This window comes from Ovis canadensis, chromosome 12 (genome assembly GCF_042477335.2).
Source record: "Ovis canadensis isolate MfBH-ARS-UI-01 breed Bighorn chromosome 12, ARS-UI_OviCan_v2, whole genome shotgun sequence".
In the NCBI taxonomy this organism is placed as follows: Eukaryota; Metazoa; Chordata; class Mammalia; order Artiodactyla; family Bovidae; genus Ovis; species Ovis canadensis.
The window spans coordinates 62,074,911-62,093,073 of NC_091256.1; the positions used below are offsets into that span (position 1 = coordinate 62,074,911).

The window sequence follows — 18,163 nt, forward strand, 5'->3', positions numbered from 1 at the left end:
CCAAGCACAACTGACTGCACCCCCAATGTCTGGGTCCTTCTGCCCCTTTAGGAGCACCTTACACCAAAGCTGTTCCATGAAGTTGTGCAGGCATTCCGAGCAGCCGTGGCCACCACCCAAGGAGACGAGGAAGGCGCTGAGACCAGCAAATTCCAGGTCACGGACAGTGCTGGTGAGCTGGGGCAAGGGAACCAGGGATACAGGCTCTCTATTTGATCCTCTGTTCTGAGAATGGCATCTCTGGACCCCTCATTGCAGTGTTCAATGCTCTGGTCACCTTTTGCATCAGAGATCTTTTCGGCTGTCTCCAGAAGCTGTTGTTCGGAAAAGCCCCAAAAGACAGCAGCAGGTAAGAGAAAAGGACGGCACGGGGATGTGGTGAGGGCCCTGCCCTGCGAACAGCAGTGGCGCTGGGACCTAGTGGCTCCAGAAGAATGTTGAGGACAGAGCCAGGCTCTTGGCAGGGCTCTTGGCAGAAGCTGGACACTTGAGGCCCTATGGGGGTAGCTCTGTCCTTCCTCCTCCCTGCCCAGATTCCTCAACAGCTACAGCGTGTGTGCTTGGCTTTGGTCCCCCATCTTCTTGGGTCAGGATTCTCTCTTTTCTTCTTTGGACTAATCAGTCCCCTCTACTCTCCTTGGTTTTTTGCTCTGTGGCATGTGTGTGTGTGTGTGTGTGTGCATGCGTGTGTGTGTGCGTGTCTCTAAGCAGGGGCCTAATCCATGCGGGTTCTGGGCCTTGACTTCCATACTAGAGGTTGCTTGAGCAGAGTGCTGTGGAAGGGCTTCAGAGGGGAGAGATGAGTAGCTGACATGGCAGGTTGTGGATTACATTGGGGCTCAGAGGAATCTGGGAACCTCCAGGGAGAGGTCTTGCTGTGACCATCTAAATGGGAGGTGGGGAGGCCAGGATTTGGGGATGGGAATACCTAGGTCTCATGGTGGTGGGGGCTGGACTGATGGGTCCAGCTGGACTGAAGGCGTGGCCATGTGGAGGTGGCTGTATCTGAGGGAACCAGGGAAGTTGATAGACCAGTGAAGGTGGAGGGGGCCAGGCAGCGAGTGAGTGGGCAGCAAACAGGCGGTATAGGTGGTGCTGGGTGTGGGCTCCCATGGGGGCCGCTACCCTATACAGAGCAGTCTCCATGGAGGATGGCAGATGCTGGAGGAGGTGGCACCACCTCCTGGGTTGTGGCTTTAGGTGCCCAGTAGCTGGTATCAGCCAGCAGACTTTCAGGAGCCCCTGTCCTTTATTCTTTCACATGCTTTAGCAGTTAGAATGAACACCTACGTGCTGAGTTCTGAGTGTTGAGGGATGATGCCTTTGAGAAACTTCCAGAAGTATTCCCCACTGTTGCTGAAATTATTAGTAAGCGGCCTGGTCTCTCTAAAGTGTATGTGACCCAGGGAGTTTCCTAGTGGTCTACTTGGTTAGGATTCTGCACTTTCACTGTTGTGGCTCAGGTTGTCTCTGGTCAGGAGACTGAGACCCTATAAGCCAGTGGGCCCAACCTTTTTGGCACCAGGGATGGCTTTCATGGAAGACAGTTTTTCCATGGAGTGGGGTGGGAGTATGGTTCAGGCGAGAATTCAAGCAATGGGGAGCACAGATGAAGCTTAGATCACTTGCCCACTGCTTACCTGCTATGATGCCTGATTTCTAACAGGCTATGGACCAGTACTGGTCCATGGCCCAGGGATTGAGGAGCCCTCCCAAAAGCCATGAGGCGTGGCCAACAAAAAGACAAGAGTGGCCCAAAGGAAGCCAGCTTGTGGTTCTGGCTTGTGATGCCTGGGTCAGACCTAGGAGTGCAGAATGGGTGCCTGAGCCGTGTGGGAGCTAGAGGCCAGAGATCCGTCTGGAGATTCTGGGGGAAGTGGCTGGCCCCAGCTCAGACAGGGAGAATGTTTAACCCTCTGGCCATGTGGTGGGGGTTTGAGGCTTGATGGTACCTCACCTGAAGCATAGCTAGGAGCTACCCTTGAAAGAGTCCTAGTGTGTGTCTTGTGTCTGTCCAGCTGGAGGAGCCCCTGAATGTCATGGGAAAGATGGTCGGCGGGGGTGGTGGTGTGTCTCTACAGGGCCCACATGCCCTTGTGCTTTGAACACTGGCCTCTGCCTCCTAGTGGCCTCCTGAGCTGGGGGGGTGCTTTCTCTCCACAGGGTGCTGCAGCCATCCAGTAGCCCGCTGTGGGCCAAGCTCCGGCTGGATGTCAAGGCTTACCTGAGCTCCGTCATCCAGGTGCAGTTCTGGGAGGTGGGGCCTACCAGTCACATAGGGGCCTGGCTACTCATATCCTGGGCCTCACTGACCTCTCCTTCCTCCCCAGCTGGTGGCCTGCGTGGCAGAGGCAACAGTGGCGGCAGCCGTCCTCCAGCATGTGGGCAGCTCTGTGCCCTACTACCTGACCTTTCCCAAGCAGTGCCGCATGCTGCTAAAGGTGCACTGGGGCGGGCACTGCTGGCTGGTGTGCAGGTGGCATTCGTGCTACCCCATGGGGTTCTGTGTGAGCACACTCGAGGTAGCAGAGCCCAGTTACTCGAGGGTGGGCTGCCCTGGTGGTGGGCCAGCTTTCTGTCACCCCATGCATGCATGTGTGGATGACAGGTCCGTTTTCACTGTGTGGCCTTCAGGAGGGGTGGCATGCTGTGTTTTTGCTTCTCCTTGATGGAGCTCTATCTTGTGGCTCCCCTGGGCACTGTGGGAAGGGCTGCCTCTAGTTGGGCTCTGGGGGGGTGGGGCAGGTGATGACAGCTTGTCTCTGCAGAGGATGGTGGTCCTGTGGAGCACTGGTGAGGAGACACTACGGGTGCTGGCCTTCGTTGTCCTCGTCAAGGTCTGCCGGCACAAGAAGGATGTCTTCCTGAGCCCTGTCCTCAAGGTAGCGGTGCCCCCAGGTCTTCCCTTGGGGTCTGGGTTGCAAGGCTTGACCTGAGGGCTGGGCAGGTTGCCTTTGTGATTGGGGCTCTTCACAAGCCAAGGGCACTGTGGCTCCTTGCCTGATCCCAAGGTTATTCATGCTGCAGCTCTCTCCTTCCTGGGTCCCAGGCCTCCCAGTGAGACCCTTCCCCTCTGCGCTGCAGACCCTTCTCAGGGCTGCTGGACTCGAGGAGCAGGACCATGCTGAGGAGAGGGGTCTGCGGCAGATGTGTCTAGGCTGTGGTTCCTGCTGAGGCCAGCTCTGAGGGAAAGACCCTGGTGTCTGGAGGGGGCTTAGAGCTGCGTTTTGGGAGCACAGGGCACCAGGAGTTCAGAGGTAGCTCTGACTGGGGTGTTTCCGGCAGCAAATGTATATCACGTATGTGAGGAACTGCAAGTTCACCTCTCCCAGCACCCTGCCCCTCATCAACTTCATGCAGCGGACCCTGACGGAGCTGCTGGCTCTGGACACCGGCGTGGCCTACCAGCACGCCTTCCTCTACATCCGCCAGCTCGCCATCCACTTGCGCAACGCCATGACAACACACAAGAAGGTGTGCAGGAGTGGAGCCTGACCCACCGTGGGCCCTGAGCCTTGTAGGAGAGACAGTTCAGCCTCTTGGCGGGGCAGGGGCCTTGCTGGTGGGGGCTGTGGAGTAGATAGAGGGGACCCAGGGACTGACCGAGTGGATTTCTCCGGCAGGAGACATACCAGTCGGTGTACAACTGGCAGTTCGTGCACTGCCTCTACCTGTGGTGCCGTGCCCTCAGCACCATCTGCCCCAGTGAAGCTCTGCAGCCCTTGATCTACCCGCTATCCCAGGTTATCATTGGCTGCATCAAGTGAGTCGGGGTTGGGTGAGGCCACCCGGAGGGCCTAAGGAGAGAGGAGCCAGGGTTACATAGGTGTCCTAGGGGGTCAGGGCTGGGGTTACACAGGGCCTTCTGGGGACAAGGATACAAGAGGCTGTCCTGGAGGTCAGGATAGGGTCGGGTCACCCAAGGAGGTATCCGGGAAGGCCAGGGGGAGCTAGTTTTCCAGGAGGGCCTGGCCAGTGCCCCTGGTGACTCGGGTCTCTAGGGCATGGTGCTGTGACTTGGCAGCACCTGAGAAAGGTCTGGGGTTAGGCCGTCTGTGGCCTTGTGCCTACATTCCAGAATCCTTGTCAGCTGGGCTTCTGGTTGCCTGTGACCTTAGTCAAGAATGTGGCACACACATATATTTTGGAGTCATGGGGCAGAGGAGGTGGTGTGCAGTCTGAAGGGAATTTGGGCTTGTTTGCCCAGGCCTCTTGCACAGAGCAGATTTGGTGTGATGTGCCACGGTATGCATATTCAGTGTTGGTCTCTGGGAGCAGAGACTGGAGGAGCCATGTGTGGCCAGAAGAGGGCATCGCTGACCTCCTGACGGGAAGAAAGAAAGGTTTTCACCAGAGGCTTCCGCTTCCCCACCATGTCATGCCTTGAAATGAAATTGAGTTGATAGGCAGGGAGGGTGTGTCCCGGTGTAACTGAGTAAAGAGGCAGGTCCTCACAACTTTGGTGGGGGCCTTTTACTCTGCCCTTGCTTGTCCGAGCCAGGCGTGGCCACTGGCCCTGCCGGGGAAGAACCCTTCCTGAGACTGGAGCCCAGTGGGTGGGGAGAGGTTGGGGCAGCTGGGCCAGGAGGCTCTCTGAGGCTGGGCCTTTGTTTACTCCCTCCTTCCCACATGCCCAGGTTGGTCCCCACGGCCCGCTTTTACCCGCTGCGCATGCACTGTGTGCGCGCCCTGACACTGCTCTCGGAGAGCACGGGCACCTTCATCCCAGTGCTGCCCTTCATCCTCGAGGTGAGCCTGTGCCCAGGGTTGTTGGGGGGAGATGCCTCCTGTTGCATGTGGCCTGATCACCCCTCACCTTGGTTCCACTGTCCTGAGTGCTGGCTCCTTGTTCAAAGCATATGGGTATGACATAGCATGTAGGTGTTGTGAGGGTGTTGCTCTGCATGAAGCCTGCCTGTGAGTACTCTGTGTGGTGGGCAAGAGTGGCACTACAGGTGAGGACAGCTGCTCTGCAGGGCCGGCCTGAGAGTGCTGGTTTTAGGTCACAGACTTGGGTTGATCCGGGTGTTTGCCAGTATCAGGGGCAGAGCTGGGCCGGAAGCCCCGTTAACTCCAAAACTGTGTTCCTGTGCTTGTCTCTGTGCATGTGCATCTGTGTGTACACGTGTGCACACAGCTCAGGTCAGGAAAGGCTTCTCTCCAAACACTAGAAACCAGGACCAGGCTGTGGGGGTGCGGTTGTGGGTGAGGAAGTTGCAGTGATGGTGACCCTGGGCTGGAGGGACCCTTCTTTGTCTCCAGACGCTGGTTCTCAAGGTTTTCCGGCCCGTTTGAGGAGGGCAGCAGCAGTACATGAAGGTCCTGCCCTAGTCCTGTTCCCTCAACCAGGGACTTGCTCTGTGGCAGAGGGATTCTGGGGGACCAGAGATCTGAAACTCGAGCTGATGGGGGGAAAGGCTGTGTTTGGGGGCCGAAGGACTGGCACTGTGTCTTATCCTTGGTTTCAAGAAGGGTCTCTAGGGACCCAGGGTCGCATCGTGTGCAGGAGGGGCTGACAGGTCCTTGGGACAGATTTTCCAGCAGGTTGACTTCAACAGGAGGCCGGGGCGCATAAGCTCCAGGCCCATCAACTTCGCTGTGATCCTGAAGCTGTCCAAGGTCAACCTGCAGGAGAAGGCATACCGGGTAAGCCTGATCTCTGGGAGGGTCTGGAAATGCCCTGGGCAGGGTCATGGCAGGGTGTCGGAGGGCATTGTGTGTGGGGTGCCTGGAGGCAGATGAGTGTGGACAGGAGAAGGCTCACTTCCCTCCAGAGTTGAACCTTGTGGGCCTCCTGGGGTTGGGGGAGCCTGGTAAACCTGAGCCCCCATCTGCCCTGATGCTGACCGCTCCTTCGCTGCTTCAGGATGGCCTGGTGGAGCAGCTGTACGACCTCACCCTGGAGTACCTGCACAGTCAGGCTCACAGCATCGCGTTCCCTGAGCTGGTGCTGCCTGCTATCCTGCAGGTGTGTGCCCGCTGCCTCCCACCTGGATGCTTCCATGGGCCCAGACCCCTCAGCAGACCAGACCATCTCCTAACGGGCTAGCTCCCCTCATGTGGGGCTGGAGTGGGACTTTGCAGTCCCAGCCACACGGGATGAGTGGCAGAACCTGGGTAGTGTGACATCTCTGCTGACACTGCCTGGCAGCTAGATCCTGGGTGTGGAGCCTGAGGAGTGGGCTGGCATGGGTGCACCGCGAGGACCCCAGGACCTGCCAGCGCATCTCCACCCTGCCACAGCCCAGGGTCCAGACCAGCCATGAGGTTGCTTGGAGGTGCCAGGGTTGAGCAGGCTGGACCTGGCCCCTCCGCTCTGGGTTGGGCTAGTCTGAGTGCGTGCTTTTCCAGGTGCTCCTGGGCCGGGTGATGCAATAGGAGAGGTTTGGGGTGGGAGGAAGCCCTGGCTGTCCACCTCAGCTTTTCTTCAGGCAATACTTGGAGGGGTGGGGGGATTCTCCCTCCCCAGAGCTCCTTCTAGGCCACTTGGAGGCCTGTTTACCCTCAGCCTCGGTGCTTCCCATCTCAGGGAGGCCTGTGCCTGTGGGCCTGGTGGTGAGTGGGGTGGGGCTGCCCACACGTAGTGTGTATGCACCTGCTGTGTCTGAGTCCCAGGGATCGTGGTCTAGAAAAGGGTCAGCAAATAATTTAAGCTTTGCAGTCACATGGTTTCTCGAAACTGCTCAACTTTCCCGCAGAAAGAAGGACAAAAAAACTTACAGAAATGCATGAACAAATGCGCCGGTACAGCTTTATTTACAGATACAGGCAGTGGGTGGGATGTAGCCTGGAGAGTAGATCCGTGCTGTGCCTGCCGCTGCCCACCCCTCTCCCTGGCCCCTGGCTTGGCGCACATTCTCCCATCAGCCCTGCATAGGCCCCCAGGGGCTGGGCTATAGATGTCACACAGCAATACGGCCCCCCCTACCGCAGTGTGCACCAGGGCTCCCCTGTCACAGGAGTGTCCCCCAGGCCTGAAATATAGGACCCCATGACACCGGCCCACCCCCTACCCCTGCCTGTCTGCGGTCACTGCACACAGGGTACAGAACAGCCTTGTGCCTGGAGCTAGGCTGAGCCTCTTCTTCTGCAGCTGAAATCCTTCCTCCGGGAGTGCAAGGTGGCCAACTACTGCCGTCAGGTGCGCCAGCTGCTCGAGAAGGTGCAGGAGAACGCAGAGCACATCCGCAGTGTCCGCCAGAAAGTCTGCTTCAGCGTGTCTGATCAGCGTGCAGTGGTCAGCTGGGGGCCAGAGCCCAGGCCCTGGGGGCACCAGTCAGTGTATGGCTGGTGTATGGGAGTTTGCCTAGGGTGGGACATGACCCTGGACTTCTGCACAGGATACCTGGGAGAAGCGAACCCGAGAGGAGGGGACCCCGCTTACCAAGTACTACAGCCAGTGGCGAAAGCTGAGGGACCGCGAGATTCAGCTGGAGATTAGTGGCAAAGAACAAGTATGGCGGGGATTCCGGGATGTGAGCTTGGCTGGGAGGATGTGAGTGGGGTTGGTGGGTGCTACCCCCAGCTGCCGCTGCTCTGACAGCAGATGGTGGGCAGAGCCAGGTAGAGTCTGGGGGCTTCTGTGACCCCCAGGAGGAAAGGCCCCAGGGCTGTGCAGGGGCAGAGCATCTCCTGCCCATTATCAGGCCTGATGGGTTAGGACTTTTGTGGGGTGAGTTCTGGGCTGACCTTGTCATGTGGGCCAGCTGTGGACCAGCAGGGAGGGCTGTAGCTGTCTTTGGGACTGGTCCTGAGCAGTGGGTGTGGATGGAGTGACCTGAGGGGATGGCTTCATGCCAAGTGATATGGCTATCTGCAGCCCTGCCCTGGTGTCAGTGTGGGTTGCCATCTGTTCTGGGGTGATGGGTGAAATTGGGGGGAACAGGAAGGTTGGAGCTTCAGTGGTACTTAGTGGCCTCCTTACTGGCCTGGTGAGGCTGCTGTCCAGGAATCCTACCCGGTGATGCTGACTAATCGTCCCCAGAGTGGCTGGGCAGGGTCCTTGCTTGGAGGGTAGGCTGGAGGCTAGGGGAGGGGTGTTGGGGAGGGTGGGGAGGGAGCCGGACTGGGTCTGGGTAAAACCGTCAGTGGGAGTGTGAGTGGGCCTCTGGCTGTGGTGGGTGGGCTACCACCCTCAGCTGCTGCTCTTGGTCCCTGTCCTTCCAGCTGGAAGATTTGAACTTCCCAGAGGTAAAGCGCCGCAAGGTAGGGGACAGGAAGGATGAGGACAGGACAGAATTCAAGGACCTCTTCGATCTGGATAGTGATGATGAGGATGATGCCCCGGACTTCACAAAGAGAGGTTTGGCCTGAGTGAGCTTCAGCTTGTGCTGGGTCCTGGGAGCAGGTGGGCCTAGCAGGCTTCCCACTTCATGGAACCACAGGAAGGGTGCTCATCATCACCCTCTGCCCCTCCTGCCACATGGCTGGCTTTGAGGTGGGAGCCCTCCTGGAATTGGAACACAAGCCCCTAAGCCTTGTGTCACCCCCTCCCACCATAACTTTCTGGGGGCAGTTCTGGGTCCTCTCCAGTTGAACAAAGGAGACCTAAGGGAAGGTGTGGTGCAAGGCTGTGCCCCAGCCCCCCTGCTGCTTTAGCGGCCACCTCTGCATTTGCTGGTGGGTCCACTCCCATGGCTTCTTGTGCTTGGTTCCCAGGGACGCCTGGGTCCCCAGGAGCTTGGCAGAAAATGGAGGAGGAGGACGATGACAGCAGTAGTAGCAGTGGGGAGGAGGAAGTCAGCAAGTCAGAGGGTAAGTGTTTCCCAGAGTGAGGGTTGCTATGGTTTTTGAGCCCGTCTATCTGGAGCCCAGGGCTGCCTTGGGGGATCTTGTGGGTGGGCAGAGCCATTGGCTCTAAGCTGGGCTCACGCCCCTCCCTGGGGACACCAGGCCAGCTGCTCCATCCTGGCTGGCTCTGGCAGCCGGCAACAGCAGCAGCGATAAATTAATTAGTGCTATGATTAATTAGTGATGAGTAACCTCTGAGGCTGGCTTCTTCCTGATAAAGCAGAATTTATGTAGCTGTGCTCTCTCCCTGCAGATGGAAGCCCAGACACAGAGGCGGGGCTGGACCCCCAGGAGCTGTGGCAGCTGGCCCAGGGGCCAGAGGACGAGCTGCAGGACCTACAGCTCTCTGAGGAGGACTGATGGCTGCCCACCTAGAGTCTTGCGGGGGCTGCTGTGCAGGGTTCCCGCCTCCCCGGGAAGTCAGGTGTGCTGCTTCTCCACTGGGGCTGAGCCCAGAGGCCCTGAGGTTAGCGCCCCTGCGGGGTGAAAGGGCAGTAGATGGCAGAGAGGCCTTTATTTTTACAACATAAAAGACCAGAAAGTACCAAATGCTGTCCAGTTCCTGGAGCTGCGTCCGTAAGCCACCATGGGGCCCGCTTCCCACCACAGCCCACGGTGGCGGGTGGGAATGCACCTACCCGGTGAGGCGGGCTGACGCAGCCATGCGGTGTGGCCAGCACCATGTGCCTCTGTGGCTCCTTGGTCTCTGGCTTATTTGCAGCTCCTGGGATACAGAATACTGACCCCCAGGGTCTGCACCAGGCTCTGCAGTCACCCCCAGAGTCTGTGGAAACTGAATGTCATGTTTAAAATTGTTTTTTGCATCCAAAACAAAAAGGGGATAAGCTGTGGGCAGAGTGGCCTTTGCCTGGGAGCAGCTGGCACTGAAGGCCTGGGTCTGACACCAGCTCAGCAGAGAGGCTGGGAGGGATCCGCAGGCCCTGGGAGCAGAGTCATGGTTCCATTCTCTTGCTTGGGTGAGGCGTGGCTGGCTGGGGGGTGCACCCCCCCATAGGGGGAGGGGGCCAATGCTGGGGACAGGGGCTGCTCCCCTGAGCTGAGCTCCCGCTCAGGAGCCCGCACCGTTGGTGGCTGCAGTGGCAGAGCCACGGGGAAGCTGGCCATGTAGAAGACGCGGCCCAGGCGCTTGGCCACCTGTGGAGAGACAGCCCAATGGGGCCTGTGAGGCTGCTGGTGTGCAGCCACACGCAGAACCGCCCTGCTGCCCCTCGGCTCTCTGGAGACCACTGCCCCTTTCAGGTGCTCACCTGGGCCCGGATCTTGAGAGCAGGCCCCAGCTTCAGCCCCATGGTGGTCAGGAGGTGTTCTTCTGTCAGCAGGGGCAGGGTCTCCCCGTCAATCCCCTGTTCTCTGAAAACCTGGGGTGGGGGGGTGGGCAGGGGGCGGTATCAGGGCCTGAGTGCTGGGGCTGTGTGTCCCAGGGTGGCCTCCGCTCTCCCAGAGAAAGCAGAGCCAAGAGACCCTGGTGGTGCAACTGGGGGAAAATGTCAGAAGAAAGAAAACTCCTCTGTTGAGCATGTGCCCATGCTGGAGGCAGAAGCACTGACAAGGGGGGAAGGAGCATTCAGCAGAACCTCCCTCCCCCAGTCTTTGAGAAGTCTGGAGTGGGCAGCACAGTAGGGGAATGGGGGGGCTCAGAACCATCCTGGGCAGGTGCCCCCTCACCGGTGCGTATTCTCCACAGCCAGATAGGCCCCCCACAAAGCTGCAGACGTCGTCCACTGTCCACTTGCTGACGTCCTCAGGGGCTGTGGCCTCCTCCCCATCCATGAAGAGGCTCCCCATGGTGCCTGAGTTGGGGAGGAGGGTGTTACTAGGACTCCGGCCAGCTCTTTTCTATGACCCCAGCCCCGTCTGCTGACCTTTGCTCACCCTAATTATTCAGAAATGTTGGATTGATGACTGAAAGGAACTTTCCCCCCATGACCTCCCTGAGACCCTGGGTGGGACGTAGGGGGACTGGGTCTCCTTCCACCCCATGGAAAGATCTGAAGGCATGGGGTGGGGGGGGGGTGCCCACCTGTGTGGAAGAAGGGGCTGACAGTGTAGGGTAAGCCCAGGGGCAGTGGAGGGGGCAGCATGGACCCTGAGTGAAGACCCTTCCCCTCAGAGCTGGCCCCTCCAGGTAGGGCTTGGCCTGGGTGGGGGGCTTGGCCTCCAGCAGCCACCATCTCGGAGTCCTCGCCGTCTGAGTCCTTGGGGGGTTCATCTTCAGAACCGTCTGGTGCCCAGAGTCCAGCCCCCGTTGTCTCCTTGGACTCACTGGGCCGGCCTGAGGCAGGGCTGGGGCCCCCTTTCCGAGGAGCTCGGCGGGCAGGCTCTCGGGGTGGGGTAGGGGGCCCGGGGCCCGGCGGGCCCTGGGGAGGCAGGGCCAGCAGCGGCGCGGAGCTGTGTCTCAGCACCAGCATGGCCCCGCGCCGCTGCAGCTCCTCGGCACCGTCCGGCGGGCGCAGGGCGGCCTCGGGCGCCAGCAGTTGTGGCCGGTGCGCGCTCTCCAGCTCCTTCTGGCGCAAGAGCTCTGCTGACATCTCCAGCCTGGCGGTGGGGACAGCCCGTAGAGGGTCAGGCAGCTCGGCAGAGCCAATTCCGCGCCACCCCCCCCCCCTCGCCCCACGCCTCCCTGTCAAAGCACATACCGGGCTAGATTCTGCTTCCGCAGGAGCTCCTGCTGCCGGGCGAACATCTCCGCCTGGGCAGGGGGCAGGAAGCCGTAACCTGGGGGGAAGGGGACAGACCACGAGGCCGGGTGGCCGAGTGGTCCAGGGCCAGCCAAGCCCGCCCTGGTCTGTCCTTGGCTTCAACAAGGGCAGGGGTGGGTTCGCCCGGAGCACTGATGGACACCGGTTCGGTAACAGACATACCCGATGGCCCCGCACCAACAGCCCCTCCCCGCTCCCGGGGAACAGAATCGCACACCCGCCCACTGCTCACCTGGGGTCTGGCACAGGGCTGAGGGCACCCCCAAAAAGGGGGGCCTGAGGTGGGGGCCCAGAGCGATGTGTGGGGCATTCTGGGGCGACAGCAAGGGGGGCGGTTGCGACAGCTCCCTGTGGGCGGCAAGGCGAAAGCTCCCTGTGGACTGCTGGGCCGCGCGCGCCGCAGGCTCGGGCCCCCTCCTTCCCGGAACTGCCGCCCCAGCCCCCGCGGCCCCCGCTCTGGCCGCCTCTGCTAATTGCCGGCCCCGCGGGCGGTCGATGTGCGCCCGCCGCGGCTCCGGTCGTCCCTGCCCCCGCTGGCGGCGCCAATTAATCTCGGCGGCGGCGCGGAGGCGCTGGCCTGGCGGGCGGCGGCGACTGTGGCGGTAATTACCGCGCGGGAGCCCCTGGCCCCACGGCCCTGGCCCCCCTTTTACCGCCCCCGCCCCCGCCCAGCTCAGCCAACCCTGTGCAAACCGGGCGCAATTAGCCATGCTCCGGGAGGCGGCGGCTGCTGCGAACACCGCCCGGGTGCAGGGGGGGGTCTCCCGGAGGGAGGAGCGGGGAGCAGTCAAAGTCCTCCAGCCCCCGCCCCTGCCTGGAGTCTCCCGGCCCCTACAAGCCTGGGGGGCTCTTCCGTGCAGCCAGCAGCTCCAGTGTCTGAGTCGGTGCTGCTCCGGGGTTCTCCCCTTCCTCAGCCCTCCCCCAACCTCGACCTCGGGGCTGCCAGACCTCGTGCTGCTCCCCCTCACCTCCCTGTTGGGGAAGCAAAGCCCTCAGCTGTCCCAGGGGCTCCTGGATTCACCCCCAGCTGCTCCGCAGAAAGACACCCCATCCAGAGGGGCGGTCATCCCCAGTCTACCCCGCGAATGTTCCCCTGGGCCTCTGCCCGGCTTGGGGGGCATTACGTTGCTGCTGCAGAGCAGGCCGCCAACCTAGGCCCGAGCACAGCACCAGGTCCACTGAGGACTCTGTGGCTGTGCGGTTGGGATGGGGAGATACGGGCTATGGACTTGACCTGCAGACACCAGCTGATGGGTCTGCCATCTGCAGCTCTCTAGCCCAGCAGCCCACACAGGAAATGTAGGGGCCTCTCTGAGATGCAGGCACCCTGATACCTCTCTGAGAAGGACGGGGCGCCAGCTGGGCCGGTGCCGTCTCTGTGCTGAGCCAGGCTCTGCTTCCGACGCTGACCTGCTGTGGATGAGGGCAGGTGGACCTCCAGGCCACTGGGGCTCCTCGCAGCTGCTGCTGCCACCTCCTGTCGGACCCTCAGGAGATCTGGGGAGGGTAGGCACCAGCAGTGACCCAGAGGCCAGCCCCCACCAGGCTCTCCTGTTCCTCACCCTGTTCAGCACAGGACATTGGCCAAGGATGCAGACTGGGAGCATATTCTCCCAGATCCTGCTGGTTGGTCACCAGGACAGAAAGATGAGCAGAAGGCCACAGGGCAGGGCAGACACCAGACATCCCTAGGCAAGGTGCCTGACTGCACCGCCTGGTCTTGGGAGGGGGGCCAAGTGAGCATTTATAAGGGATGTGGAGATGTTAGGAACCAGAACGTGGTTGGGATGGAGAAAGGGAAAGGCCTGGACAGGGAAGGCTGGTGGTTCAGGAACCTTGACTTCGACAAGAACTGACACTGCCAAGAGCCAGACTGCAGGGTCCGTGAGGGGAGGGGTCACGCAAAGGCTAGAGTGTGAGGGCAGCGGGGCTGGAGTCCAGGAGCTGGGGCAGGTCTCCAGCCCTCTCCTAGGTAACACCTGGGCTCACTGCTTAGTCTAGGCACTCTGCTCTCCACCCCCAGCCCTCTGCCCAGCTCAGGCCCGGACTTCAGAGTTCCCCGCCCCGCCCCCCGCAGCCCCCCACTGTGCCGGCTCCGCTGCCACCGCCTGTTTATAAATTAATTACCCGAAAAGCGGAGGTGGGTCCTGCCCCGGGCTGGGTGCCAGCCCGCAGAGCCCAGCCGGCGCGGCCGCCCGCATCGATCTCGGCAGGGCCCTGCGCCCCCGCCCGCCCGCGGCCTCGGTTATTTACCGTCGGCTCCCGGCGGGGGCGGCAGGCGGAGGCCTGATTGACAGCCCGGCTCCGCGCCGCTCCTGGCGGCCGGCGCCCCTCCCCCGCACAGCCAGCGGAGCCGGCCCCAGGCAGGGCAGGGAAAGCAATTAAAAAGGAAGATTTTTAAATTATTAACATTTGGTGAATTATTCAGGCTCTCGGTGCCTGACTGCCCTGGGGGACAGTGCCTGTGTAAGGAGAGGAAATCCAGCCCCTTTTCCCAGCAAGTACCCCTCACCCAGCTTCAGGCAGGAAAGGCAAGCTACTCCCCCTGGGCTGGGGTCTGCAAGGTCAGGGTGCAGCAGGACAGGGTGCCAGACGGTGCCCCTGTGGCGGTAGGGGGACTTTCAGGTGTCCGGTCTGGGAGCAGTGCTTCTGGCTGGAGCTCCTCCTGAGCACCAGTGAAAGCTGGGCCACCAAACCTGAACTGTTGTCCATCCTGCTTCTGGACAGACATCCACGTGGACGTTCAGGGGGCTGGCTGACTGATGCTCTGCTCCTGGCCCCACCCTCCCGAGAAGGGGTCTAGCACAGACTCTGCCCTGACTGCCGCTAGAGTCAGGAAGGACTACAGTATCCAGACCACACCATTCAGATGGGGCAGGGGTGGGCAGGGACCCACAAGGACCTGCATGTGCTGGAGAGGGATGGATAGGCCTGGTGAAACCCCCACCTCCCACTCTCCCTTCAGCTCCCCCAAGCAGCTTCCTCCTGTGTGAAATGGCAATGGGCAGTGGCCATTTGAGGCCCTGCTGGGAGAGCCTTCGGCAGACTTATTGGTGAGGGACCACCCTCCCTACCAGATCTGCCCAAACAGGCCACTGTACTGGGCGAAGGGAGGAGGAGGTGGGCCTCACTGTCCACCTACAAGGGCTTTCAAGGTTTGAGGAGCCAAAAGACCTACACCCAATCCAGCCTTGGTGTCAGCAGCCACTCTTTTCAGGATGAGCAGAGACCTAACAGGACAGGGTGAGTCCAAAGCACATTGTGGACACTCATGGTGCTGTGGGGAGGGGCTACATACCATGGCTGGGGAGGCCCAGGTGGTAGAGACGCTGAGGGTCCTCAAAGGTGCTGGCCTCACTCAGGGCAGACACCAGCCGGCGGTAATGATCCTCGGGGGCCATGCTGGGCCCTAGTTCCGGAAGCAACAGAGTCTCTGGATTGGGCAAACACAGGAGAGGGGGCTTCCCCTTTAGACACTGCTGAGGGAGAGAAGCAGGGGCTCCCCTCTTAGAATCTGCTGCTGGCTGACTATGCCCAGCAGAGGGTCCAGACTGTACCCCTCCCTCTCCAGTGGCTGTTCCCTCACCCCCCAGGGTAAAGCCCAAACCTTGAGGAGACTTGCTTCGGGCCTTTTTCTCCAAAGGGCAGTCACTGCTGATGTGGGGAGAGCGACCCAGCCTCTTGCCCAACAGGTCACCTGGGAGAGGGCAGAGTGAACCCCATCCTGCGTTCAAGGGCTCATAGAGGCCAGGACAGGAACAGCTCCGGCCCACCCCAATACCAGCCCCAGTACCTGCCTCAGTGCCGGCCCAGCTCCTGCTCAGCCCAGAACCACAGCTCTCATCACTCAGGGGTGCCTATGGGTCCTGGCCAGGTTCAAGCCTTGCCCAGTTCAGCAGGGTTGGGTCAGAGTGAGGGAATGGGACAGTCCAGACCTGGGCTCTGGGCTGCATGTGTGTAGATGTGATGGGAGATGCATGGTTATGGCCTCAGGCAGCAACTCAGGACCCCACAGGCACCATGCTGCTCCCACCTGCCAGACGAGCCTCCTTTGCAGAGTAAGGAGCCCTTCTCCGCACCTTACCAACCTCTCCTCCTGGGGCAGGGATGACTGACTACCAGCAGTGCAGGGTCCCATGCCAGGGCAGCCCAACCTCCTCCTAGAGGCCACGGGCCCTGGAGATCAGGTGCATCTGCCCCCATCCATTCTTCCTGGGTTCCTCCCCTCCAGACCACACCCGTCATTGCCCCCAGAAAGCCCGAGGACACTACCTGTCCAGCTGGGCTAAGCGCCAAGGGCATCCCATCACCCACTGTGCACAGCCCCTCATGTGGCCCAGAGCCCACCCCACCCCTATCCTAAAGTCCTCTTTCCGATCCCCTGGAGTCAGCCTTTCTCTACCCCAGCCTCTGGCACCCTGATGCCAGGCTCCCTCCTGTGCCCAAGGTCTGGGAGGTCTCTGTGGAACAGCTCAGCAATTGTGTCAGTTTCCAGTGCCAACCCTGTGCTCCTGGCCCCGCTCCCTCCTCATGAGGCCATCTGGGTGAAGGGGCCACCCCCTCAGTGACCCAGGCGCACCATGACACCTCAGCAAGGGGAGCCTGAGAAACCCTGCGGTCAGCTCCAGAGCCTAATTCCTTTTTCTTATTCCCTTAATCTGTCATTTTTATCAGGCGAGGAAGTGCAGCAGTGGAGTGCCGATCAATCTCCACTTTACAGCTGACAGAATGGTGCTAATAACTTATTGATCTCAGCCACCTCCTGCCACTGGCCTGGGCCCAGTGGCCTAGCCCCAGACCTTGCCCTGGGAGGGACGAGGACGAGGTCCCCACTGCCCAGACAAAGGGTCCTACCTTAGTGACCTGGCAGGATGGGTAGGGGGTGCTCAACCAGCATGAAGCCCCTGAGGAAGGCAAAGAGCCTCTGGCCAGCAGCACCACCAGGGCTGCAGCGTCCAGCTGTGCCAAGCCTGGGGAAGGCTGGGTCCACATCTGCTGCCTGCACCCGACCCTGCACATACCCCCTGGGGACCCAGCGAATCCTGCCATGGGGGTCCAGGGCTCACCAGTCCCTGATGAGGGCCTCATATACTCACAGACACACACACAGAAAGGTGATGTCTGCAGGGCCCACCACGAGCCCAGTCCTCCCTGACCCCTCCTGCTCAGGTGAACACAGGGCTGACACATGCTCCTGGGGAGGAGGAGGTGAGGACAGTCCGAGGCCTCCACCCAGGGGCTGGCAGAAAGACATGGAAGCTGGTGAGGACTAGAGTCCCAAGAAGAGGGCAGGACCTGGATGAAACCCGGACACAGGACACACACGGCACTTCACACAGATCATGTGTGACCCGTGAAGTGCTCATATGTGGGTCCTATACCTCAGCAGGAAGACAGTGAGGGTGCTTTGACACACACGTGTTACACGAGCGTAAGTGGAAGCCCAAGCCTTTGGCCAGGCCCGGGGCACACGCACTCAGGCCAGGCACCATGAGGAGGTCTCCGTGTGTGCAGGCAGCAAAAGAGCCCTCTGGCTCCGAATATCTCAATCACTGTGGGACTCTGGAGGCTCACTCGATCGATGGGGCAATTAGATTTTTATCAGCCGCCTGCTCAGAGCCTCTAACTCGGCTCCAGAAGCAGCAGCTCCCCACCCACCACAGAGGACTACCCAGGCACTGGCACACCTAGAGGGCCTGATGGGGGTACTCAGGGGTCCCAGGATGGACCACCCCTGCCCAGCCTTCCTGAGAGCTGCAGCCACTGCTGGGAAATTCCTGGGTCTTCCCTGGTCCATAGGGCAGCAAGGGACCCCTGCCATCTTCTCTCGGCACACAGAGCCCCCTTCAGCCAAAGCTCAGCAAGCTGCCCCCTCCCTCTGAGCTCTTGTTGCTTCCAGGAGCTAGCCCTCCACAGGGACAGAGCCCCGGGAAAGCACCCTCCTGCCCCAGCCCCTCTTCTCTCAGGACATGGATCCTTCTCTCCCAGGGGCCCTGGCTCTGGGGTCGGCGTGTGCAGAGCGCATCCCTGCCTATCCAGGAGCCATGCCCAGGTGTGCATCTCCATGAGGCCTGCGCTCCCTGACTGTCCTGCCTCCATCTGCCCCTGAGAGCAGGGGGTAGCTGTGGCCTCTGGCCACTCCAAGCCCACCCCAGCAGCAGCCACAGTGGAGCCACCGCCTCCGCCTCCTGTCTGCCCGGCTGGCTGGGATTAACACAATTACCATCACACGGAGCCCCAGGGGACAGCCGGCTTCGCCACCTCCCGCCTCCTCCGCTGGCCTCCCTGGCTGCCCGCCAAGGCTGCTGGGGGTGGCGGCATCCAGAGCCGCTGAGCAGAGACGCAGGGAGGCTGCAAGGCGGCTGTCCTCACGCTGCTCTGCGCAGCCTGGCAGCCCTGCATCACCCAGCACTGCCCTGGCTCCTCACCTGCGGCTCCCAGGCCTATTTCCACACTGCCTCTCTGGAATTCACAGCGGCTCTGATGCTCAGGCATAACGAGGTGGCGGCTGCGATGCACGCTGGATATGAGGGTGGGAAGGTCACTGTCCTGGCTGCAGCGAAGCAAGACAGGGAAGGTGAGAACCCTCAGGGCTCCTGGCTGAGCCTGAGTGTGAGCATGCATGGCCCAAGGGACATTGGGTGTGACAGCAC

At 60.9% G+C, this 18,163-nt stretch overlaps 2 protein-coding genes across 7 annotated transcripts in view; one reads left to right on the plus strand and one right to left on the minus strand.

The window, feature by feature from the left end:
• The window catches only part of NOC2L (NOC2 like nucleolar associated transcriptional repressor), a 13,744-nt gene extending 4,405 nt beyond the window's left edge, over positions 1-9,339 (plus strand). For both annotated transcript variants that reach the window (XM_069545964.1, XM_069545963.1), the window contains exons 5-19: positions 52-172; positions 259-349; positions 2,164-2,242; positions 2,331-2,441; positions 2,769-2,882; positions 3,286-3,474; positions 3,624-3,763; positions 4,638-4,749; positions 5,533-5,646; positions 5,867-5,968; positions 7,094-7,237; positions 7,341-7,454; positions 8,167-8,302; positions 8,659-8,754; positions 9,044-9,339. In XM_069545964.1, coding sequence (XP_069402065.1) covers positions 52-172; positions 259-349; positions 2,164-2,242; positions 2,331-2,441; positions 2,769-2,882; positions 3,286-3,474; positions 3,624-3,763; positions 4,638-4,749; positions 5,533-5,646; positions 5,867-5,968; positions 7,094-7,237; positions 7,341-7,454; positions 8,167-8,302; positions 8,659-8,754; positions 9,044-9,150 — 1,770 coding nt within the window. In that variant the 3' untranslated portion in view covers positions 9,151-9,339. The remainder of the gene's footprint in view (positions 1-51; positions 173-258; positions 350-2,163; positions 2,243-2,330; positions 2,442-2,768; positions 2,883-3,285; positions 3,475-3,623; positions 3,764-4,637; positions 4,750-5,532; positions 5,647-5,866; positions 5,969-7,093; positions 7,238-7,340; positions 7,455-8,166; positions 8,303-8,658; positions 8,755-9,043) is intronic.
• SAMD11 (sterile alpha motif domain containing 11) overlaps positions 9,290-18,163 on the minus strand; it is a 19,728-nt gene continuing 10,854 nt past the window's right edge. For all 5 annotated transcript variants that reach the window (XM_069545954.1, XM_069545950.1, XM_069545952.1 and 2 more), the window contains exons 5-14: positions 17,939-18,063; positions 15,118-15,207; positions 14,809-14,943; positions 12,845-13,007; positions 11,743-11,858; positions 11,448-11,526; positions 10,832-11,346; positions 10,477-10,601; positions 10,059-10,169; positions 9,290-9,945 (exon numbers count right to left, since the gene is read on the minus strand). In XM_069545954.1, coding sequence (XP_069402055.1) covers positions 9,700-9,945; positions 10,059-10,169; positions 10,477-10,601; positions 10,832-11,346; positions 11,448-11,526; positions 11,743-11,858; positions 12,845-13,007; positions 14,809-14,943; positions 15,118-15,207; positions 17,939-18,063 — 1,705 coding nt within the window. In that variant the 3' untranslated portion in view covers positions 9,290-9,699. The remainder of the gene's footprint in view (positions 9,946-10,058; positions 10,170-10,476; positions 10,602-10,831; positions 11,347-11,447; positions 11,527-11,742; positions 11,859-12,844; positions 13,008-14,808; positions 14,944-15,117; positions 15,208-17,938; positions 18,064-18,163) is intronic.